The 22,045-nt window shown below is 37.8% G+C and overlaps 1 protein-coding gene across 4 annotated transcripts in view; it reads right to left on the bottom strand.

Moving 5' to 3' along the window:
- The window catches only part of epha6 (eph receptor A6), a 196,422-nt gene that overhangs the window by 37,311 nt on the left and 137,066 nt on the right, over positions 1-22,045 (bottom strand). For all 4 annotated transcript variants that reach the window (XM_042001122.1, XM_042001123.1, XM_042001121.1 and 1 more), the window contains 2 exons: positions 4,626-4,750; positions 2,285-2,447 (listed from right to left, as the gene is read on the bottom strand). In XM_042001122.1, coding sequence (XP_041857056.1) covers positions 2,285-2,447; positions 4,626-4,750 — 288 coding nt within the window. The remainder of the gene's footprint in view (positions 1-2,284; positions 2,448-4,625; positions 4,751-22,045) is intronic.

Raw genomic sequence — 22,045 nt, 5'->3', positions numbered from 1 at the left:
TGGAATGAGGGAGACTGGCCAGATGACACATGATGATTCGCACTTTCGCATGCTCTTCACATCACTTACTAAACAGATGCGTTGGGTTGATACTGCTGAAATTAGGTGTGTATGTGTGTCTGGAGAAAGAGAGGGGAGGTGGCAGATGAGGAAATAAGATGACAGGCGAGAGACAAAGACAAAAAAGAAAAAAGAGAAATGGAAGTGACAGATACACAGGCGGCTGGAAAAACGAGTGTGGGGACAGTGACTGACAGGCGGACAGACAGACTGACAGAGAAGGAGAGAGCGACAGGGGCCAAATCTGCCTTCTCTTTCAGATAAAAGGCCAGGCGGTACAAAGGCTTGGCCAAGCAGCCTCTGATCTGCAGATAAAGAGAAGCTCTGCAGCTTTGGAAGCGAGAGGACCACTGTGAAGCCAAATCACCTCTCGACAATACCTGACCCGACATAAAAGGGCAGCTGGACCTTTGTATTTTATGAGTATTGAATAATGCTACTACAAACCCACAAAGAAAACACTGATTGAAAATATAAAACAGCAAGGCTGCATTGTTAGATTTTCTCATTGATTGTATTCATCGTTTTTAGTTGCTGTTGCAACTGGGTTGAAGATTTAAGATAAGATAAGATAAGATAAGATAAAAAACAGTCTCAAATGCCAAATATGTAAATTATATAACAGATGAAATGATACAAAATATTCACATATGACAAGAAATAATACAATTTATAAACAAAAGAGCTAAATGAAGATATGAATATATTGATGACAATGAACAATTACAAACATATAAGCAGATGACCATGAATTTCAATAAACTATTACAACCCTGATTCCAAAAAAGCAGGTGTATAATGTAAACAGAATGCAATGATCTGCAAATCTCATAAACCTATATTTAATTCCCAATAGGATATAAACAGCATGGCAGATGCTGAAACTGGAAGATATTAGCAATGTTTCTGTATGTTTTTGCAAGTACACTGTATGGGTATTGTGCTATTTACTCCAGCTAATCGGAACTAAGCATAGGGTTTATTTTTGCCAGAAAACAAGAGATTGAATGTGTCAAGAACCTTCCAATTAAATAAGTATTTTAAATAAAAGAAAACAAGTAAAAAATTAAAAATTTCACTTTTTCATGGCCAAAATTGCTTCTATTTATTCAAATTTTTTTTGGCCCACCTGATACATTTTTTAGGTAGTGGATATGTGTCTATGGTCCAAGTCCATTAATGAACACTGGCATCATTAAAAGTTATTTACATTTACACACACACACACAGACACACACACACACACACACACACACACACACACACACACACACACACACACACACACACACACACACACACACACACACACACACAAAACTTATTCAATGTTATGCAAAATCAACCTGAAAGCAAAGATAGTTCGGAGGGCAGAGAGGAAAAACATGCAGGAAGCCAGAAGGAGAATAGCATGGCCTGAAGGTTAAAGGATAAGATATGGTGAGTTACACACTGCATGTTTCTGTCTGACATCCACATTAACATTAGAGTTATATTTAACAAGTAGGACTGAAACATGAAGGGCGAGATGCATCGTGTTAGTGTTTATAGCTACATGTTATCTCCTTGCTGGGTATATTTTCCAGTAGCTTATCAAAAAGTTACACCAGCTCTGAAAGCTTCTGTCGAGTCTCACCATCACAATCCAGGTTTATAATTTGCTGATGTGCCCTTGATGCAGTGTGCCCTGGGTGTTGCTCCAGGACATGTGAACTTTATGTGACCTTAAACTGCTGTTTACAGCTAGCATCTGCAGTGCCTGACTGGCTTAAAGAAAAGCAAAAGCTAAGTTTTGGTAAATATATACAAAAACAAACTGGTAAACAGGAATTGAAAAGAAAACTTCTTAAGTTTTATTGTCCTGCTTCTTTGTTTTTATTAGTTATGATGCAGTCCATCAATCTGTTGATGGATTTTGAGGCCATTAGTTTTTCATATAAAGTGGAATAATAAAAGATTATGGAATCAAATGGATCATCCAAATCATTTTATTATATATATTTTTTTTTCTTTATTTTTTGCATGCTTTGTCTGCAGGTTTTCACCTACTGCTCATGACTGGCCAAATGCTAATTAATATATTGACCTCCAGTTTAAAACCCCACTGATACTGAAATTCTTTAGAGGAATAACATGCAGTATGGTAAATAAATCATTGCTTTAATATTCATACACACACAGATACACAGACAAAAAGGTGCTATAGAAGGTTCAAGGTACTTACAGTCTCCTGTAGTTTGGTATTCATATTTTGGGGAGTAGGAGCTATATCCACCAGGTGTTCGAGTGCGTAGACTAAAGACGTACCAGGTTGCAGGTTTTAAACCTGAGACAATCACACTGGGGGCCTTGGTGCGTGTTGACGAGTAGCTCAGCTGCTCATGTTCCTGTGGGAGAAAGTGGATGTTATGTAATAATGAAAATAACCTCAGCTATGCCAAACATGTTTTAAGAGGCATTTAAGAGATATTTAGTCAAAAAATGTTTGTTCATTCTAACCAATGACAAACATCTAGTCACTGGCAGCTAGATTAATCTGCATCTAACTTGTAGTAACCTATTTTTTGCATTTACTGTCACATTCACTATGGCAGCTGTTGATTGTACAAGAACTGCCTCTTAGCTACGTTTTAGCAAGGGAGAGCCTGTAAAGCCTTTTGATTACTTTAGGGAACACAAATGACAGGCAACAGATAATTTTACGACACAGTTTTAATACAGACACACTACCAGATGTTCTGCATAAAATGTGTTACTGTGAATAAATAAACAAATAAATAAGCAAGTAGAGAAGATGTCCTGATTTCCAAAAAGGCGTAAAGTTAATATTAAATGTCTCATTAATCTTTTAATATAAATGGTAAATGGTCCGTATTTATATAGCGCTTTACTGTACCTGGAATGATACCCAAAGCGCTTTACATTATACATCACATTCACCCATTCACACACACATTCACACACTGATGGCGGAAGCTGCCATGCAAGGCGCTCGACCACGACCCATCAGGAGCAATTAGGGGTTCGGTGTCTTGCCCAAGGACACCTCGACATGAACCCGACTTGGCCGAGGATCGAACCAGGAATCAGGAAAACAAGCAACAGAAATAAGTTTTCTCTGCAGGGTGGCCGGGCTCTCCGGAGATAGAGTGAGAAGCTCGGTGATCCGGGATCCACATCGAGAGGAGCCAGATGAGCTGGCTCAGGCATCTGGTCAGGATGCCTCCTGGATGCCTCCCTGGTGAAGTGTTCCGGGCACGTCCCACCGGGAGGAGACCCCAGGGAAGACCCAGGACTACATCCCCTGGATGTAGATGCAAATGTGGCCAGGGAGAGGGAAGTCTGGGCTTCCCTTAAGCAGCCGCCCCTGCGACCCGACCCCAGATAAGCGGTAGAAAATGGATGAATAGATGGATGGATGGATGGATGGATGGATGGATGGATAAGTGGATGGATGGATGGATGGATGGATGGATGGCCTTTACTCACTGTGGTCAGAAAGTTTTTTGTTTTTACTTCACATGACTTTTTTCCAAAATGCATCTGGCTTGTTGAAATGTTTATTTAAAAATTACTCTGAAATTGAAGTTATTTGCTCATGAGTCTTCATAACAAACATATTTATGCAGGTGTTGCTACACAGCAGAGCAGTGTGACACCAATCAAAAGCTAGATTAATCCTCCCTAAGGTCTTTTTCAGTTTTGGTGCTTTTCATTTGCCTTTCTAGCAATTCTACAAGTAATTTTATGAATCAAGTTTTACTGTGCATTCAAACCTCAATTTCATTTTCACAGTTTGTATTTACTGCCATCTCCTAATTCCATGATTATCTCAGGAAAAAGCTAAACACACCCCAAACGCCAAAAGAAGTTATCAGTTTGAATTAGCTAAAAAAATAAACATATCTACGTACAGGATCTACATTCTATACATGATACACCCATGATACATGTTATTTTTTTGTAGTGGAGACATGTGTGACTTAGTGTCTCTCGGCTGTTGTTGTTGCTGCAGCTATCTTGCAGACCCAGATTGGCCCAAACTTTGTACCAGTCAAATGTTGAGTCCTAATTCAGGATGTCTGTTGAATACCCTGTGTTATAAAGTTGTAGTGTATTTGACACCCAAGAAACTTCAGTAAGATCACCTAGGGTACAGCAGTGTGGCTGGATTTTGAAAAAAAAAAAAAAGTGGCTTAAAATCTCTTAAAGGTATTTTCCAGACCTCAACCACTCAGAGAATTTTTGGGATGTACCCGAGAAGAGTCGGACTTTCGAAAAAGTCAACTGTAGAAGGAAATGGGTTATGACATTACATAGACAATCAAAGCCAAAGGTGGTAAAAATGTTAGAGTAACTACTTTTCTAGGCCAGGCAGAGATCTTGTCTATGTTCTTTTACAACTTTGGGAGATCAGCACTTCCACTCACAGTGGATATTTTGACTGCAGACGCCCTAATATTTGCATAACAAGTAAGTTGAAAAAAGTATGACTCAATGATCTTGTCCGCTAAATAAAAATCTTTTTAGTGGACCTTTGAAACATAGATAAAGTGGCACTGTACCTTCTCATAGTATTTGATCTCATAGTCGAGGATAGGAAGTGTTGCCTCCTCAGGTTGCTGCCAGGAAAGAGCGATGCTGTTCGGAGAAGCCCAGTCCTTCTTTAAAGCTCCCACCAGAGATGGACCTGGTTAATGAACACAACAAACAGACAGGCAGGATTTTCAGTGTGTTGACTCTATTGACATTGCAGGTAAACATTTCTAAAGTTACACGTTGGGTCTTGATGTTTTTTGCATACAGAATGTGCAAAGGATGTGAGTGTGACCAGCTCAGGCTGGCTGTAGAAGAAAATTTAATTAACACCCTAATGAATTCACCTCTCGACTTCTGTAACTGTGAACTGCAGAACAAGAAAAAAAGAACTAATGAAGCATCAGTTTTCTTTGGCCATCGTGGTTACTTATTCTCATTTGTGTTGTTTTTTGTTATTGGCCATTAGTGGTCAATGAACAACAGATTACTTTGCAAAGGACTTGGTGTAAATGGGATTTGTCTGTGTGTTGCTCTTTATTTTTCTTTTATATAGGACATATTTGGAAAAAAAAAGCTGAATTGTTAACATATTCTGGTTCAATGTAACTAACCACCTTCAATATTACTTCTAAACAGCAGTCAGCTAACATTTTACGCTGGGGTTTCTGTTTAACTAGATTTTGCTCAGAGAAAAGCCTCACAGAGCCACTGTTGTTGCTGTGGACTCTCAGTCCTGCTGTCCAGAACCAGATGACCCCAGTGAGCAGTCAGCACGATAAGAATGTGCTCTGAATACAAAGTGGGGAGCCTGTCAACAGCACATCTGCGATACAGAGGGAGCATGCTGTACAGGAACTCCATTGGTTGACAGTGTTGGAACCTGTCTAGCTTGTTAGAGATAATTATTACACAGCCAGGCTCACGCTCAATCACCCTCTTTCAAAATGGGCTTTTCAAGTCTGTGTGAAAAGCATCAACATAACTACATCCCTCTCCCGTGAGATCATATACTTTTAACTGAAAATAAGTTAAAAAGCTATATCTTCTCTACTCAGACTGCACTACATTAGCTATGCTCTATGAATTTCTGCTGGCTAAATAATTGCATTGAGCTCCCAGGAGAGGTCAGTGGATGTAAGTGCCCTGAGAGTCATTACTGTACATTATTTCATCTAATGTTACAGAGCTGTTCATTATATAGATACAGAATTCTACCCTTCTTTTCTCATGTGTATTTAAAGTGAAAAGATAACGCTCTTTTTCTTTTTCCCTACACATTTTACAGTATAGTGGAATACCTGGGGAAGCTGTTTGCAGACTTCACTCTGACTGAACCTGAGTAAAATAAAAGCTAGAAGATTTAAGTTTGGGGAAAAACTGAAGGATCCAGGTTGAAGATTTAGAGTCTAGGGTTTTATTACGGCAGAGAGTGATGGTGTTGGATAAGATGAGAGTTATGGCCTGTGGGGGTTTGAGCTTGTTAGCCAGGTGCTGAGGAACCAGCGTTACTTGTGTCTTAGAAGAAGCTGAAAGCGAACAACTCTTTCTTCCTGTTTTACTTTATCCTCTCAGTACATCTTTTAAAAGTCCCTCTAAATTCAGCCTCAAAAGATATTAAATCAGTCTAGCAATTAGCAGAAGCCAGTTTAGGAGAAGTTTTAAATGTGTTTTAAGGAAGATGGGAGATGGTGATGTTGAGTACAAACAATAAAGGCATGCTTGCAAACGTTTTATACTCCAGAAGGGTATACTGCAAAGCAAGTTAAACACAACAGAGTTTTCTGTTACAACCCTCGTTTATCAACTGAGGCTTGCTTGAGTCTGCACACATAAAATCAAACTAAATTCTGTTAGGCTGATCATTTGTTTTTTAGTATTTTGTTATAATGCAATTCATTCACATGAGAAAACTGGTCATGGATGCATCGATATTTGTTACATTTGTAATCGACAGTATAGAACACACAATGGTCAATCAGTACCAGAGTCAAAAATAATGTATAGCTCACTCTAATGCATGGTTTATGTGGAGACACAATGCATAGCCAACATTGTGTTTTACTATAAATGTAAAGCTTCTGTTGGACTCTGCAGATTTGAATATTTAGTGTATTAATTTAGCAGAGAGTCTACATTATAAATTGTTAGTTTTAACATATAATTCTGGGAAAAGGGTCTTATTTTTGGTTCATATTAAAATCCATAGATGATGTCACTGAAACAACATTTTATTGAGGTTAAATTGGGTGATTAGAAAACCAATATTTAATCAGTTTCTAAATGTGGTGCATATATTTTTAATATTATGGTTAAATTGGTGACATTTTCCATCACTTATTTTACAATCCCACATTTATTCAAAATTATTTTTGTATCATTAATGTTTTTACAATGTAAAAATGTCAGACAATGGCAGCATGATGCTTCATTTGAGACAATTTAAACCTAAACTGTACATAAACTCAGCCAAAGTAAGCATGGTGATCATGATAATTGGTTAAAAATTAACTATTGTGACAATGAAAACAGATTTTAGGCTCAACATACATCACTTTGTATATAACATCCCTCTGCTGTTTCCTAAACAGAACTAGGACAAAACAATATGACTTTTTTCTGCATCAAAGCAATACTACATTAGTTATTCAACCTTAAAACTCTTCTGCTTCTGACTTATTTTGAAAGCTTACAGACATTCATTATGCACATTCCTGGAGCCATTTTTGCCATATAGCAGAGATGAACAACTCCAGCCCTTTTGGGCCAGTGTCCTGCAGGTTTTAGACGTTTCCCTACTGCAACACACCCGATTCAAATGAAATGGTCTTTCAACGGCTTGTTGTCAAGTTCTGCCTAAGCCTCTTAATGACCCATTTATTTAAGTCAGGGGTGTTGCAGCAGAGAAACATCTAAAGTCTGCAGGATACTGGCCCAGAAGGTATGGAGTTGTGAGCCCTGCTTTTCAACATCCCCAGGCTGAGAACCTCACTCTATGGATGGATTTGAGGGTGTTACAACCATGGGGGATGAGGGTGTTTTACCATCCACACTTTTACTGGTTCAGCACTTACTTTTCCAGCATAACTTTTCATGTAGTTTTGCATAAACGTTGCATGATAAAAACAGTAGCCTATTTCATTTAGATAATGCGTACATTTATTTCCTATAACGCTTCAGTATTAATGGTGTTCACTAGTGACACAGCAGTACAATCTACTAGTCATCAGACAGCCATGCACACATCTATGAAGATAGATCAGGTTCAGATATCTAGTGGGAGTGATACATCAAAAGGAAGCACAGGGACGTCATCTCTAAATCATCGCTGCTGTGCAGATGGTGGAGACACAGGTCCGGTCATTTTGTCATGAGAGAAATTATAAACACGTTCTGAGATGCAACTCAGGGCAGGACCCTTCTCTAACAAAGTAGCTGACAGGTGGTAGAAAGGATTTATACCACAGCTATGCAGGGGCGGGTCTAGAAAAGTTTTGATGGGGGCCAGGCAGGGGCACTGACTGAAGGTTGGCACATATGATACATTTTTCAAGATCTTGATTTTATGTAATATTGAACTGATTGTTACAACTAAAGTGATTATCTAATGTAAAAAAGTGAAGTAAAACCCAAGAGAGCATTTGCTTGCTCTTTCTGTTGATAGAATACAGCAAAATGGGCACATTTTAGGCATAGTCATGAATGGTGATTAATCATGATTAATTAATTTGTAAGCTGTGATTAATCTGATTGAAAATTTTAATCATTTGACAACCCTAGTAAAAAGATAAGGATAATTACTGAAACTGTTGGACAGGATCATTGCAAGAAGAATTCTAAAACATTTTTCTAAAAGCTGGAACTTTTCTTAAGAATTAAAACAACCAAACATCTTGCATAAATCCAAGTCCAAACTTGGTGACCAATGAAATACACACAGCGCACATCAAGTGTACTGTGCAGCATCCATTATACCGTCATTTTTACATCAAATGCATTTTAATGCATGGCTTCTTCTTAATAACCGCCACCTTAATAGGCATTTAAAATTTGGTAGGTGAGTCTGAAATGCTGCGTGAAACCTCAACAATAAAATGTCATGCGTGACTTGAAACAGCTTATAATATTAGCATAATCATTAAGCTGAAAGGGCAAGGTCTGTGTGTATGTCATTACATGCATGCATAAGTACATTTTCAGCTTAAAATAAAAAACAAAACAAGATACGTTGCAGTTGAGGAGAAAACCCTCACTTTCAGGAAGCAAAATAAGCCAAAGTCGAAGACATCTTATTTTTTGTTATTACATATGGCCTCTCCTTTGACCATTTAACTCCTCCTACCCGTTTATTTGTAATTACAGAGGGAGTTAATCTCAGGAAGATTTCATCTGATCCAACTCTGTCTAATGAAGCAGTCTGTTGGAGCTGTGATGGTGCGGCGTTGTCCTCTGCTGCTTATGCCAGCTGGACACATTGGCTATGACAGAAAGATGCAGTTTGGGGCGAGAGTCACGTCGTGGAGCAATCAAACTAAGACACAGCAAGATTGTTGGAATCTACTGTTAGCATATTGGCCCCTGATAGGAAACAATAAACACAGCCAAAAGTTAATCTCCCTCTGACTCCCATATTTAAATCTGCCTTGCAGAGCAAGCCTCACATGATTTTTGGAAATAAACAAGAGAGAACAGACATACAGTGCATGCAAGAATTGAGAGCTGGCATGTGGAAAAATGTAAGTTCGAGACAATTGTCCATCCAGAAGAAAATAATTGCCAGGAGCAATGTGGCAGGTAGCCTGTATGTCAAAACAGAACTCAACATGACAAGATGGGCTTTTCTTCCCACAGCAATCACACAAAAGCAAGTTATTTTCTTTTTAGCTTTTTCAACTAGAGCAGTAATTGAGAAAATCCGACAGGAAGATTTGTGTTAATCAAATGTCTTCATTTTATTTTTGCAGCTGATAATGTTATCAGATATATGCAATTCTGCTTTTAAGTCTCATTGTGAATCTATCCTGCAGATGTGGGTTCTTTTGCATAATTTGTAGATCATTCTCTCCTCTGTGTTAAAGGTGGGAGTATGTTGTTTATTTCCAAAGATCTCCTGCCTTTGAAAACAACACTTTCTCGAGGCACAGACAAGATACTTTAAGGACACGGGACACACATCAATTGTCTTTAATGATTCTCTATGAGGGTTATTAAACCTGCTGCATGAAATCTGCCAGAGGAACTCCCTATCTGTATCTGGAACGAAGGAGAACTGAAAAGCCATTAGAAACACCAGTCAATTATGATGCCCCATGGATGGATTTCTCAGTCGAGCGTGGTTAAGCTCAACATAAACTAATGGGGAGTCTTTAAATGAGCTTGACCTGCATATGATTTTAATTAGCTTTCCTGCCCTAAAGGCTTCCATTAACTGTTTTTTAAAAAAATCAATAGTGCCAGTATTGATGCTGTGTGAGAGCTTAAACGATGTCCCAACACTCCACTGATTTAATGCTGATAAAGAGATGGAGTGCAAGAGAAACACACAAGCACAAAGTGGGAGCTTGTGTTTACAACCGTCATATAGATATGTCTCCTTTCTAGGTGTCTGCTTGTGTTTGTCTCATTTGAGGATCAATCTGGCGTTTCGATGTATTTTCATGGGAGAATAGAAGCAGAAGATTGGTGCGCACAACAGCACACATACAAATATTCTATCTACCTGAGTTCGATTCAGTTTGACTTGAATTTGTTCAATTCAATACCACTTGACTCAATTCCCAACACTGCCTTACAATGCCAAGTACGCAAGGTGCTTCAGAAGCACTTTATAGCTGTCTCTAAAGTTACCAAGGGGAATCCATGTAATCAGAATGTCACATTTATCGAATGCGTAACGCCTGTGTGTGTGTGTATATCTTAGTGTGGTTTTGTGTGTGCTAGTCTAACAAACCACGAGGCAAAACTGAAGTGACATGGGTTCTGCTTTGGGGACTATCATCATTACACTTCATTAACGCTGGAGGTCAGTCCCAATGCACTTTGGATCATGTGCTTTGTGTTATGAACTCCAAGCACACACACACAGACACCAGAGACAACAGCTAAATAAACTGTAGGGCTTGAGTCTAATTACAGAGAGAGAGAGACTGTGAAATCCAACTCAAGTAAGTGACAGCTTGGGCGAGTGCAATGACTTATACTGCTGCCCAATTAGCAGTGAACACTGTTATACATCTGAAAGCCTAATATCCCTGCAAGATGTGCCTCTTTATTGCATATCTGGCCATATTTGTTGATGAAATTGTTCACCTTTTGTAGTTTTCTCACTAAGAGGTAGTTGCCTGTTTCTTATGTCTGTGCACTCAGTATGAATATAGATGCTGAAGTTAATTAGCTTATTTTTGTAGTAAGGCTGGCAGCTAGCTTGACTCTTTTTAATGTGTTGTTTAATCCTTGTTTAATCCATACTATAAACTGTAATATAAATGTCTAGCTTGATAAGGAATTGCAGTGATAAGTTACTATGTTCGATGTAGAATTGCATATGGGATTATAAGTCAGTGCTTCACTTATCTTTGTGAAAGTTGTTACCTGCCCATTCACGTCAGTTTTTGTTTTCATGTTTTAAGTAACATAATTTGGTTTTTAAAAGACTGAAATATTATTCACAATTTTAAAGTCATCCCTTTTACACTGTTTTCAGTAACCGGCAAAGAACCCTCACCTCAATATATATCCTTAAATAGGATCCAGAGGCATCCTCTAACTAGATTTTTTGTTATTATTTAAAGAAAACTTGTATGATAGTATCCTCATCACATTAAGTTATTAGTTTCAATAGTTTTATGTAAAAAAAAAAAAACTTCCAAGTCCTCTTATAATGCTTTAAACCATGGGACACCAGTTCGATACCTAAACAACTTTTTATCCTTCCTCATAATGAAAAGGTGACATCATTATGGAATAAAACTTTACTCAAATATTTTAGATATTTTCAGTGCTGGCTTTGATAGGTGCTAGATCATGGTTTGGGATAAGTGACACCTCAAAGGGCACATAGAAAAAAATATGTGCACAATTCTGTAGTAGTTACTTGTTGTGCACCTAAGGCCACTGGATCCACTCACAGATGAAAATATGTTTATGTCTGAAAGAATTTTGGCCACTGATGGCCACCATCCATTCACAGATATGAGTGGTATTTAAGGTAATTTCTATGCCAGTCTCTACCACTAGATGTCAGTAATCCTTACACAGTGTACAGTTAAAATGTAATGGTGGGTCTTTATTCATTGCACGAATAAATGAGCCATGGGGTCATTTTTGGGATGAAGACTGTAGTAACTGTTTGCTTTTTTTATGGACAATAGATAAATAATAATCTTGCTGTCTCTCTGGGGTTGCTAGGAAACTGTAATGCACTTGGTAGCTTGACCTTTAGCACTGATTTTCAGTCTACAAACATACCCGATTTTAACAAAGCAATTTTCTACCTTGCCTGGTAGCTGGGTCCAAAGGAGATCTACAAAATTTTGAGTCACAAAAGAATGTTTGGTTACATGCAGGAGCAAGTGTCATACCAATAGCAATCAATATCTCAGAGGAAGTTTGAGCTGTGAGCACATTTAATAATGGTGGTTTATAAAGAGATTAGTATACATGCTTATAGCATCAGTATCAGGGTATGTCCTCATGGAAGAAAGAGTTGAAGCAACACTGGATGTTTTTAACTGGTGAAGAGATTTTCTTCTTTTACATGCTGTCTCTACCCCATTGATTTTAATGTGGCCACTTTTTATAAATCACTTTTTCAAATACTTCTTGTTACAATGGTTTATATGTGTGACAGTTAAGAAGGACTTAAGTCACAGATAAGTATAGTTTGACAGACAGAATTAGTCATTGACTACTTCTTTCTTAAACTCCGGTAGTTCTAGTTGCCAGCCTTAATCTGAATCCACTGACACTTAAAACACTGAAACTAAATAAAGCTGTCCTTCTTTCCTCAGGTAATTCTTAAAGATCCAAACAGCAATTGTGATGACTTTAATAGGTCTTAACTGAGTTTCAAAATACCACCAGCTCACAAACACTTCCATTTGTAGATATATGGGTGTTTTAAGAAATTTCATGCATAAATGACTCTTGCCAATATATAATATAAACTGTCCTTTGATTTTCCTTGTAGAGTTTCCATCACCTAGTTTCCAATATGTAATGCTTCCACATTTGTACTGCTTTGAACATATGATTAAAACCATTGTGGTCATTGAATACCAGTTGTGTATGTGTATACATATGCCTCCTTAAACTCCAAGCTGTTGTAGCCTCACATTCCATCCTCCTTCTCCTCCACAACAATTTCTATGTAAAGTGCTGCAATTTGTTGGCCAATCCCCTACAGCAATTTTTCCCCCCACTGTGGTGATATAGGCCTCCTTTTCTGGAGGCACTTTGTCACTCCTTGAAATCTCAGAAAGGAAAAATGGATCTGACCCTTCTTGACACTAAATAGCTGTCAACTGAATCTAAACTGGGACAGTTTTGTGTTCTCCCACTGCACACCTGCAAGCCAGCCCTGCTGTGGTGGTTGTCTTTAATATGACAATGTAGAAAAAACCCTATAGACTCCTTTGCCTCATCCAGATGGTGGCTTCAACAGCCTTGTGAACCATTTATCATGTGTATCTGCTGAGTAGAGAAAGTTAACCGGTAATTAAAATCATCAGTCACACAACAAAAGCAGGGGTTGTGGTGGTAGAAGGGAAAAGAAGAAAAGGAAAGAGACCTTTTGGTGAGCTTTGAGCCAATTTTATACTTTCAGGTAGGTTTGTTTGCGACTGAGAGAGTAAAAGTAAGAAAAGTAGGAAAAGACAGACAAGACAAATAAAAGCAATCCAGGGGGACAAAGTTTGACATTGGACAGCATTTGACTTGCAAATACCCAACTACATTTAAACTTTTATCCTCTTATTGACAATCTGTGCTAAAGCAGTGGAAAGGGGATTAAAAGACAGATAGATACAAAGTGAAAAGAAGTGTTGCCTACTTTCACGCTGCTTGTGTGCTAGCTAGCCTGTCTGACACTTTAAGGTCCTGTATTTAATAAGGTCCCAGCTTGCCACTGATCCCTCTTGTTCCCACTTAATGGGGATGTGGAGAGGCAATGACGTGTGAGAAAGGCTAGTGAAACTGGTCCAATACTGGCCCACCACAATCAATACTCATTTGGCCTCCACCTCTCTTTTCCCAAAAGTAATTAATGAGAAGAACGGAAGTATCTGGCGGCTGACAGCTGATTTCCCTGCCGGTCCCTGTCCTTAACACCCTGTCCATTTCTCTTGCTTCTACTTAAAAGCTTCATTATGCTTGAAACCAAGCATTCAGTATCTGAATGTGACACAAATATAGGCTGAACTGAATGTCAAAGAACGTAATCTTCTCGTGTGTGAGGATAAAAAACTAATGGAGGAGGTGTCATTCTCACCAGTTTTATGTAGTCTGAATAACTGCTCATACATTTGCTCACAGCAAATGAAAAATTACACATGTAATATGATATTGTTCACTTTTAAGGTGCATAAGTAGGATGATTAATTATTTTATTTAGCTTACATGACACCTATCTTAAAGATGTTGCATTGGTCACCTAAAATCAGAACTGATTTTAAGGTTATGTCGTGGTTTGAATAAAAGGGCAGCTTGGCTCCCCTGAAAAGAAAATAAGCTCCATTGAAATACTCACCTGAGACACTAAAAGGGAACCGTAAAAATGGGTATACTTTCAATTTATACTTCATTTTCTACAAGGTTCTTGACAGGGCTGGAACCAATTTTCAGCCCAGGAGTTTTATATTTAAGACCAGCCAACCTCTTTTTGATGTGGAGTAAACTGGATAGATAAAACATTGTTCACTACTTACAATCCTGTAGTTTTTATTACTAACAAGACTACAACTGTAGTTTTTATTACAAAAAATATAGACATTAAAAGCATAAATATCCTGTAGAAATAAACCAGATGACAAAAAACACTGACCAGAGAAATTTGTTTCCATGCTTTCATACCTCTCTTTCTGAGAGGGCTGTCACACACAGAGCAGTAGAGACTGTGTTGTCACCCACAAATCTCAAGACACCAAAATAAAGAACAAAACTAAAATGGAAACATTTTATGTTTCACACAAACCATTCCCCATCTCTCATATTCTCCTGTCTCTGTTCTCAATCTACTGTGTCTGATCTTCCACCTGTACTTCCTGTCTTTTCTGTCAAAGGGCAAGTTTTCTACCTCTTCCTGGGTTTGTCTTCATGCCTGAGTTCATTTTAGATTTGACTCACCAAAATATTTTACATTAAAATACATATAAAGAAAATGTGAATTGTGCAGTAATACACACCCCTACACAGTAACTCTGCTGTTTTCTTTTATGTTAAATGGAGCCTATAGATGCCTCTGAAATACGTACACACATCTCACTGTGGTCAGTAGCTACACTGGGTGGAATGAGACCAGTCAGTTTAGCTTGTTTTGAAAAACACATGGTCACACACCTCATCTATCTATTTATTAAACTGAATATTTTTAAGTGTAGGCACATTTAAAACTATCTAGTCAAAACTAATTAGACAGATGTTATACACAGTGTATGTCTTTTTATTATAAAAGCTCACAATTTTATTCCCAGTAGTGAATAGTTTAATAACACCTGGTCTGAGTAATGATCTGCTCTGCAGGTAATCTTACCGACTAAATCTAGGCCTGTTGAACTGAGGTGAGGTGATCTCGGGGACATATCACTCCAAGAAATGCATGTAGCTATTTATTGTAATTATTTAAATATTTAATTCATTACTTATTTAATAACCATATTCGTTACTGCACATTTGAACAAAAGATAGATTTTGATTATATTTGACATTAACACTAGCATGCTACTTCACCTTCGTCAGCTGAGGAGGCGAAGGGAGATAGAATATCTGCATCATCGCGACAGCACAAAGGAATGATCATTTAAGGCAGAATTAACATATACATGATCGAGTTGAATCAATTCAGTATTGATCCATACTACACTAATAATTAACAGATAACCACTTAGATCAAAGCCTGGGTCTAGTCGTACTTACCCACTTATTTATTTATTATTTTATTTTTTGACGGGCACACCAGCCCAACAGTTATGTGGCCCACCACATAAAAGAATAATTCATTCATTTATACACAGAATTTCCCAAATGATGCAGGTGACCCGTTTTTAATTTTTTTTATTTATTATTATTATTATTTTTTTTTTATCGTTGTGCAGCTTTGTTTGTTTGCTGTGTGGCCAGAGCTACCCAGGCGTTGACCGCTAAATTTGCTTTCTGTGATTGTTAACAGAACTTTCTCTGTTTTTGACTGACTGTGCTGCTATGCCCAGCATTGATTTAAAAAAGAGGGTGCACATGACTTGGTAAGTCATGGCACCCCCCCCCCCCCCCCCCCCCCCCCAAAAAAAATACTTATTTAGTTTTTTAAAATCTGTCAATTTTATTCCAGATGACTTTACTAGGTTAATGTTACTAAGTTAATTGTACTCTTATTTGATATTGATCTTTTTCAGGTTTTTTCCCCACCACACTGTAATATTTCCTCAGTTTTTTCTTTTTTCTTCACCTTTTATATTGATGCATTACGCTGGGCTGGGACTGGGTGGGATGTGTTGTTTTTAACCTCATAAAGCCTGTTGTATGAAATAGGGGGAAAATTATATATTTTCCTGTTTGAACTTATTAAACAAAATGCCCTTTTTTCTTGTGGATAACCATTTGCATAACCACTAGAGGCAGTCATTATTAAAGTGACTCCTTATGGACTTTTTTTTTTTTCTCAACTGCAAAACATGAATAAATCCCCTGGTGGTAGATGTGTCAAAATGTATACAGGAATTTAAAAAGCATTTTGATTATGTGATTGATGAAGAGGTTTAATAAATTCAAGTATCAAAAACAAATACAGGGATGTATGTTTTATACAAATAAAGTCTGATTTATTGACTGACTACTATTTGCCTGGTGTATTGCAAGCCCTGTGGTGAGTTAATTCCGTCCATACAAGGATTTTGTTTGCTATAAAATTAGATTTCTCAAACAGAAACTAGGATTATGATGATCAAGCTAAAAAACAAACAAAAAACCTTAATAAACAGTAGCTTATAACTTCAGTTCTTGTTTATATATAGTAATGAATTCAGTGCTAAAAAACAATTCTGACATGTTCGATATAAATATAGTTACCGCCAAACATGAGAACAAAATATAAACTTTCTCTAGCTTCAAATTCTCCTCTCATCTCCTCTCCCAGTGGGAGTGGAAGGAGTGCCACTGCAGCGGAGGTACAGTATAAATAGCAGTCGACCCTGCTGTAGCACCCACAGCAGACTTACTGCAGTGGAACACACTTTCCTATGGAGCAAATTTCAAGCTGAGCCATCTACTGTATACACAAGCCTGCTGTCAAAGCCAACTATCCAGGAATAAAACACACAAATGACACATGGCTGTGTGAAAAGGTCACTAAGTGATGCTTGAATATACTGTAAAATGATGCACTTTGAAAGCCCTTAAAATATGCAAGGTGACAATGGGCAATGAAAAAAAAAACAAAGCAATCACTGCTAGGGCTGGTTACATCAACAAATGTTTAAGCAGCGTTCCTTGCTTTCTGTGGAAAAGAAAAATATATGGTTTTGCAGGGTTGTGGTAATACTGTGTAGATCTCCACATTCCTGGTTAGTGTGACACCTTACACTAGCGCAACAGTAATTTTTAAACAAATGGAAAATTATTATCATTCATTATTATTTAATTATTATGCATTAACAAAAGGATGGACATTTAACAAAAGGATGGACATTTGCAGAGGTTTAAAAACTGTTCTAAAGGGTTAGTATAACAAGAAAAAAAATCATGCTGTCAGAGCACTGCTGTCATTATGACTGGTTTGAAGGAGTGTGGTTAACGCAGTTTCATTTTAATGAACTGAACCAACAAAGGCCACTGGCAACTGATTTATCCGACTTTCAGGAGACAATGGGAATGCATTCTTGGGAGGAAATTCAACCGGAAGATTGAAAGAGGGGTTTAAAGTGAGAGTTGAGAGAGAGAAAACTTCAGAGAACATCCATCAGGTTTGCAGAACAATGAATCCAATCACTCTGTATTAATGAGCCAATGCTTAAAATAGTTCCCGTTGTGAGGTGAAGTCAAGGGAAATGATCTCTGCAGGAGGGAAGAAGCGTCCTGATAAAAGTCTAGGCATAAATCATTTTGTGGAGTAGAAAGAGCTAATCTCTATCCCTTCAAACTCCCCACCTGCTCCGAACACTGCTGAATAGCGATCTTTGGGAATAGCTATTCTTAACACTGACTGGTAAATGGGTGACTTACTGTATGTCTGGAGGACTCAGAGGAGCTGGCCCAAGATGTCCTACATGACCATACACAACACTGTGCATGAGGGCATCTCAATTGTATCCCTCAAAATTTGTAGCAAAAGGACGCAAGGGCCTTTTCAAGATCCAAGATGTTGATACTGGAAAGCAGACCATTGCTGGAAAGCAGAGTGGCCATGTTCTTAGCCATTTAAATCAAATAATAATTGCTACAGTGGCAGTGCCATGTGTTGCATGTTGCATATTTCTTACTTTAAAGAGCCTGTTATAAAGTATTTACCACAAATGTTGAAACAGACTAGATGAACTTTTATCGGTTAGATTGCCATGAAACTGTTACAGTTTAGTATGCTGGTACAGTATGGTACTTATCAACAAACCTATAAAGTATGTTAGCACTGGCAACTTAATCACAAGATTGAGCAGTTCATTCTATCCAATAGCTTTTATGCTTTGTGACCCTAAAAATACATACTTTATAAATAAATGTATTTATTTTTTAGTTAATGGTGGAAAGACCCGAAATATTACAGTATGACAAAGATAAGCTGCAAGGCTTATCAAATGCACATTAGTTTTCTAGGAGTTCATCACAAGCTTCCAAAATATCCAAGCTAATCTTTTATGCATGTCCCTAAAGTTTGAGTTAACTGTATGACTTTGTCCCCAGTCCTCCTATCTGATGTTATCCATACTAAACAGATGATTATTTGTATGCAGATAAACAGACACAAGACCATCCTTGTTACAAATCTTCCTACTTAGCACAGCTGTGATAATATAGCCTTTCTGACCCACTTTTGGCATTATTTTAAATCTTCACAAAAGTATGAACAAAAAAATTCAGTATCTCCGTTCAACATTTTTACTGTTTTACTTTAATGCAGAATTAAGATATTCCAAGCTTCAGACATTTGTGGTGTGCAGAAAGCATAAGCGTCACCTCTTGTACGCTCATTGTTTAACTCAACATCTGTTGTTTTTTAATACAGATTCAGCTGATCCAGTCTGTGTATGTGTATTTCTGTGTGTGTGTGGTAGCAGCAGGTCATGGGCACCACTAAAAGAGGGCGCTGAAGGGTGAAAAATGGGCAGAGGGCAACAGATGCCCCAGGTCACATGAAGCCCCTTGGGAAGCAAGCTAAACAAACCTGCCGGCAATCATAGTGACCGAACACCTGCTATATTATAATAGTAGACACACATTAATAACATCTACACAAACACATGCATTTATGCACCACTTTTTGTGTGCATACACATACTTGAATCCTTTTGCTCATGGCTGCTTTTTGTGTCATTGTGACTTCAGGCCCCTTGTGTGAATTTATTATAATATCAGAATTGTGAAGGCACATACAGAATATGGTATATTTCTTATATTTTCTGTCTGTTTCATACGAGTCTTGGGTCTGAATGATGGAAAAACTCAGTGCATTTTTATTTTAATTAAGGAGGCTGGACAAAATTAGCCAAAGACATGCAAGAAGGTGGAACAATGTCAGTCCCTGTGCCATTGTGATTGTCTCCGGACAACATGGAGAGAATATCACCATCTGTGCAGGTGTTAGCCAGCAAGGCATCCTCTATAGCCTTGCCAACCTTGGACCCAACAACACCACCCCTCATACTAAATTCCTGGTGACACTACACTAGGGTCCTCATTCCTACAGGGTAGTGGGTTGGATTGTGTGAACCAAGGTATGCTGTCATTTGGGACAAACCGGACTTTAGACTGGACTACTCTGGTTTGAATATGGGTTCGTGACCACAACAATTTATTGGTAAACCTGAGACATGATTTTTTTGAATCCACATGAGAAAAGGAGGAGTGGCCACCCACTCCTTGTAAGAATGCCCCTTGTGCCTCCTTTTCTTCCATTCTGTATTTTGTCTTTTATGATTTTTTTGTTGTTGTTGGTTGGTAGATGGTCTGTCAGTATGATGAAAAACAAAACAAAAGATGATTTTGGAATGACAAAACAGATTGAATACACACACACACACACACACACACACACACACACACACACACACACACACATACACACACACACACAGACACACACACACACAATGTAATTATACATAATTTATAAGAAATCCCATTTAAACATTCTTCAGAAATACATATAGTTTTAAAAGCTACAGTATAAAAAGAAAAAACCCAGATCTATACTGTGGGGCAGTGTTGGGAGTAACGCGTCACAATAACGATATTACTTTTTTGGGTACGGGCCTTTGGTCAGTGGCGATATTTGCATTATTTTCAGTTCAGTCCAGTTTCAGTCCAAACTTGTGGTGAAAGATCCTGCTTGGCGGTCAGTGGAAGGAGTCCTTCGGCAGCCAACCAACCTAAACAAGCTAAGCTTTTTTTCAAAATTTCCTAGAGCGCAGAAATTAACAAGCTTGTTACAGGGTTCATTGTAGGAGACAAGCTCCCCCTGTTGACTATTGAATCGCCCAGGTTTAGAAAATACTAGATAAAATGATGATGAGATAAGTGTGCCCATTTCTTCCCACAGATAGGAATGTCGTTCTTATGGTTTTAAAGCCATTTTGTTTACAACATACAGTAAACACTATGCAGACAGGCAGTGATGATTTGGCTGTGATGTTTGTCCATGTCAACACGGTGAATTAAGAAATGGTAAAGCAAAATAATAAGTAGTTTTATTACATTTTAAATGCAGTAACAAGTGATGTAATTTCATTACAATTTACAGAAGTAACGAGTAACTAGTAACTAATTACTTTTTTAGAGTAACTACCCCAACACTGCTGTGGGGTTATACACTGCTTATTTATATACATTACAAATACAGTCCAGCTTTACTTTAGTGACCTATGTGCTATAAAAAAAAATCAGAATGTGTGTTTTTGCACACTGGCATCTTCTACTGGAATATCACAAATGCAAGACTTTTGACCCATTGAGACTTGATGAAGTATATATATATATATATATATACACTACCATTCAAAAGTTTGGGGTCACTTCCCTGTTGAATCCCATGGCAAAGTGACCCCAAACTTTTGAATGGTAGTGCATATAAGACAAAATATAATGCTTGGGTATCTGTAACATCAGTATTTTTCAAATTTGTCATTTTGGAGTAATTAAATCTGTGAAATTTGTTATTTGCATGAATTAACTAGGTTAATGCAAAGCTTTGATAAAAGGTCTTTAAAAGTTAGCTGACAAACTCAGGCAGAGCAAATAATGAAGAAGAACACAGCAGTTACTACGACAAAAATGACCCCCTTCTTTTTGGAAATGCAGACCCAGGCATTCCCTGCTTGCTGATCTGCTGGCAAAGGCTCAGTGGAGGCTAGGAAAACATAGTTGTCTACCATAAATTTACTAGACATGTTCAAAGCACATTTAAGAATTACAATCACAACGATTGTAAGCAATCTGATCAGACAGTGAAACTAAGTGTCTCTGTTAAGTCAGTGTGTGTAAATAAAGTTATTTAGTGCTACAATGTAACACTGCTAGGGTCATTTGATTAGACTACTGTCCTGTCCCGCTATGGGAGAGGATACAGGTATGTCTAACATTGCCATGAAAGGTGGTGAAATACCTTGTTTCAGTTTATTAGAATTGGGCTTGTTTCAGCCAACTTATTGTATCACAGAACCATAAAGTCTGACAAACAGTTTAACAGCAACATAATAAAGGCATGCCAGCTGGTAAGTTGGACATTTTTATAGCTCTGTACATTTTGTATGTACTGTATGCTATCCTTTTTTTTTTTTTTTTTTTTTAAAGATCTAATGCACACTATCCAATTAAATCATTCTTGGAACAGTTTCTGCTGCTTAGATAATTTGGCCATCTAACTCGCTCTTCAGATGGGTACTTTGGAGCATGCACAAAACATTTGGGCCAGATTCATATTTCCTTCTCAGTAGCCCACTAGAGAATGTTTTAATTGTGATAAACACATTCTTTATCCAACTCTGCAGCAGTTTATGGTTGCAGCCCATAAGATGCAGAGGATGAAAAT

Source organism: Melanotaenia boesemani, chromosome 12, assembly GCF_017639745.1.
Source record: "Melanotaenia boesemani isolate fMelBoe1 chromosome 12, fMelBoe1.pri, whole genome shotgun sequence".
Lineage (NCBI taxonomy): Eukaryota > Metazoa > Chordata > Actinopteri > Atheriniformes > Melanotaeniidae > Melanotaenia > Melanotaenia boesemani.
Note: the sequence above shows the minus strand (reverse complement) of the source record. Positions and strands in the feature narration are given on the sequence as shown.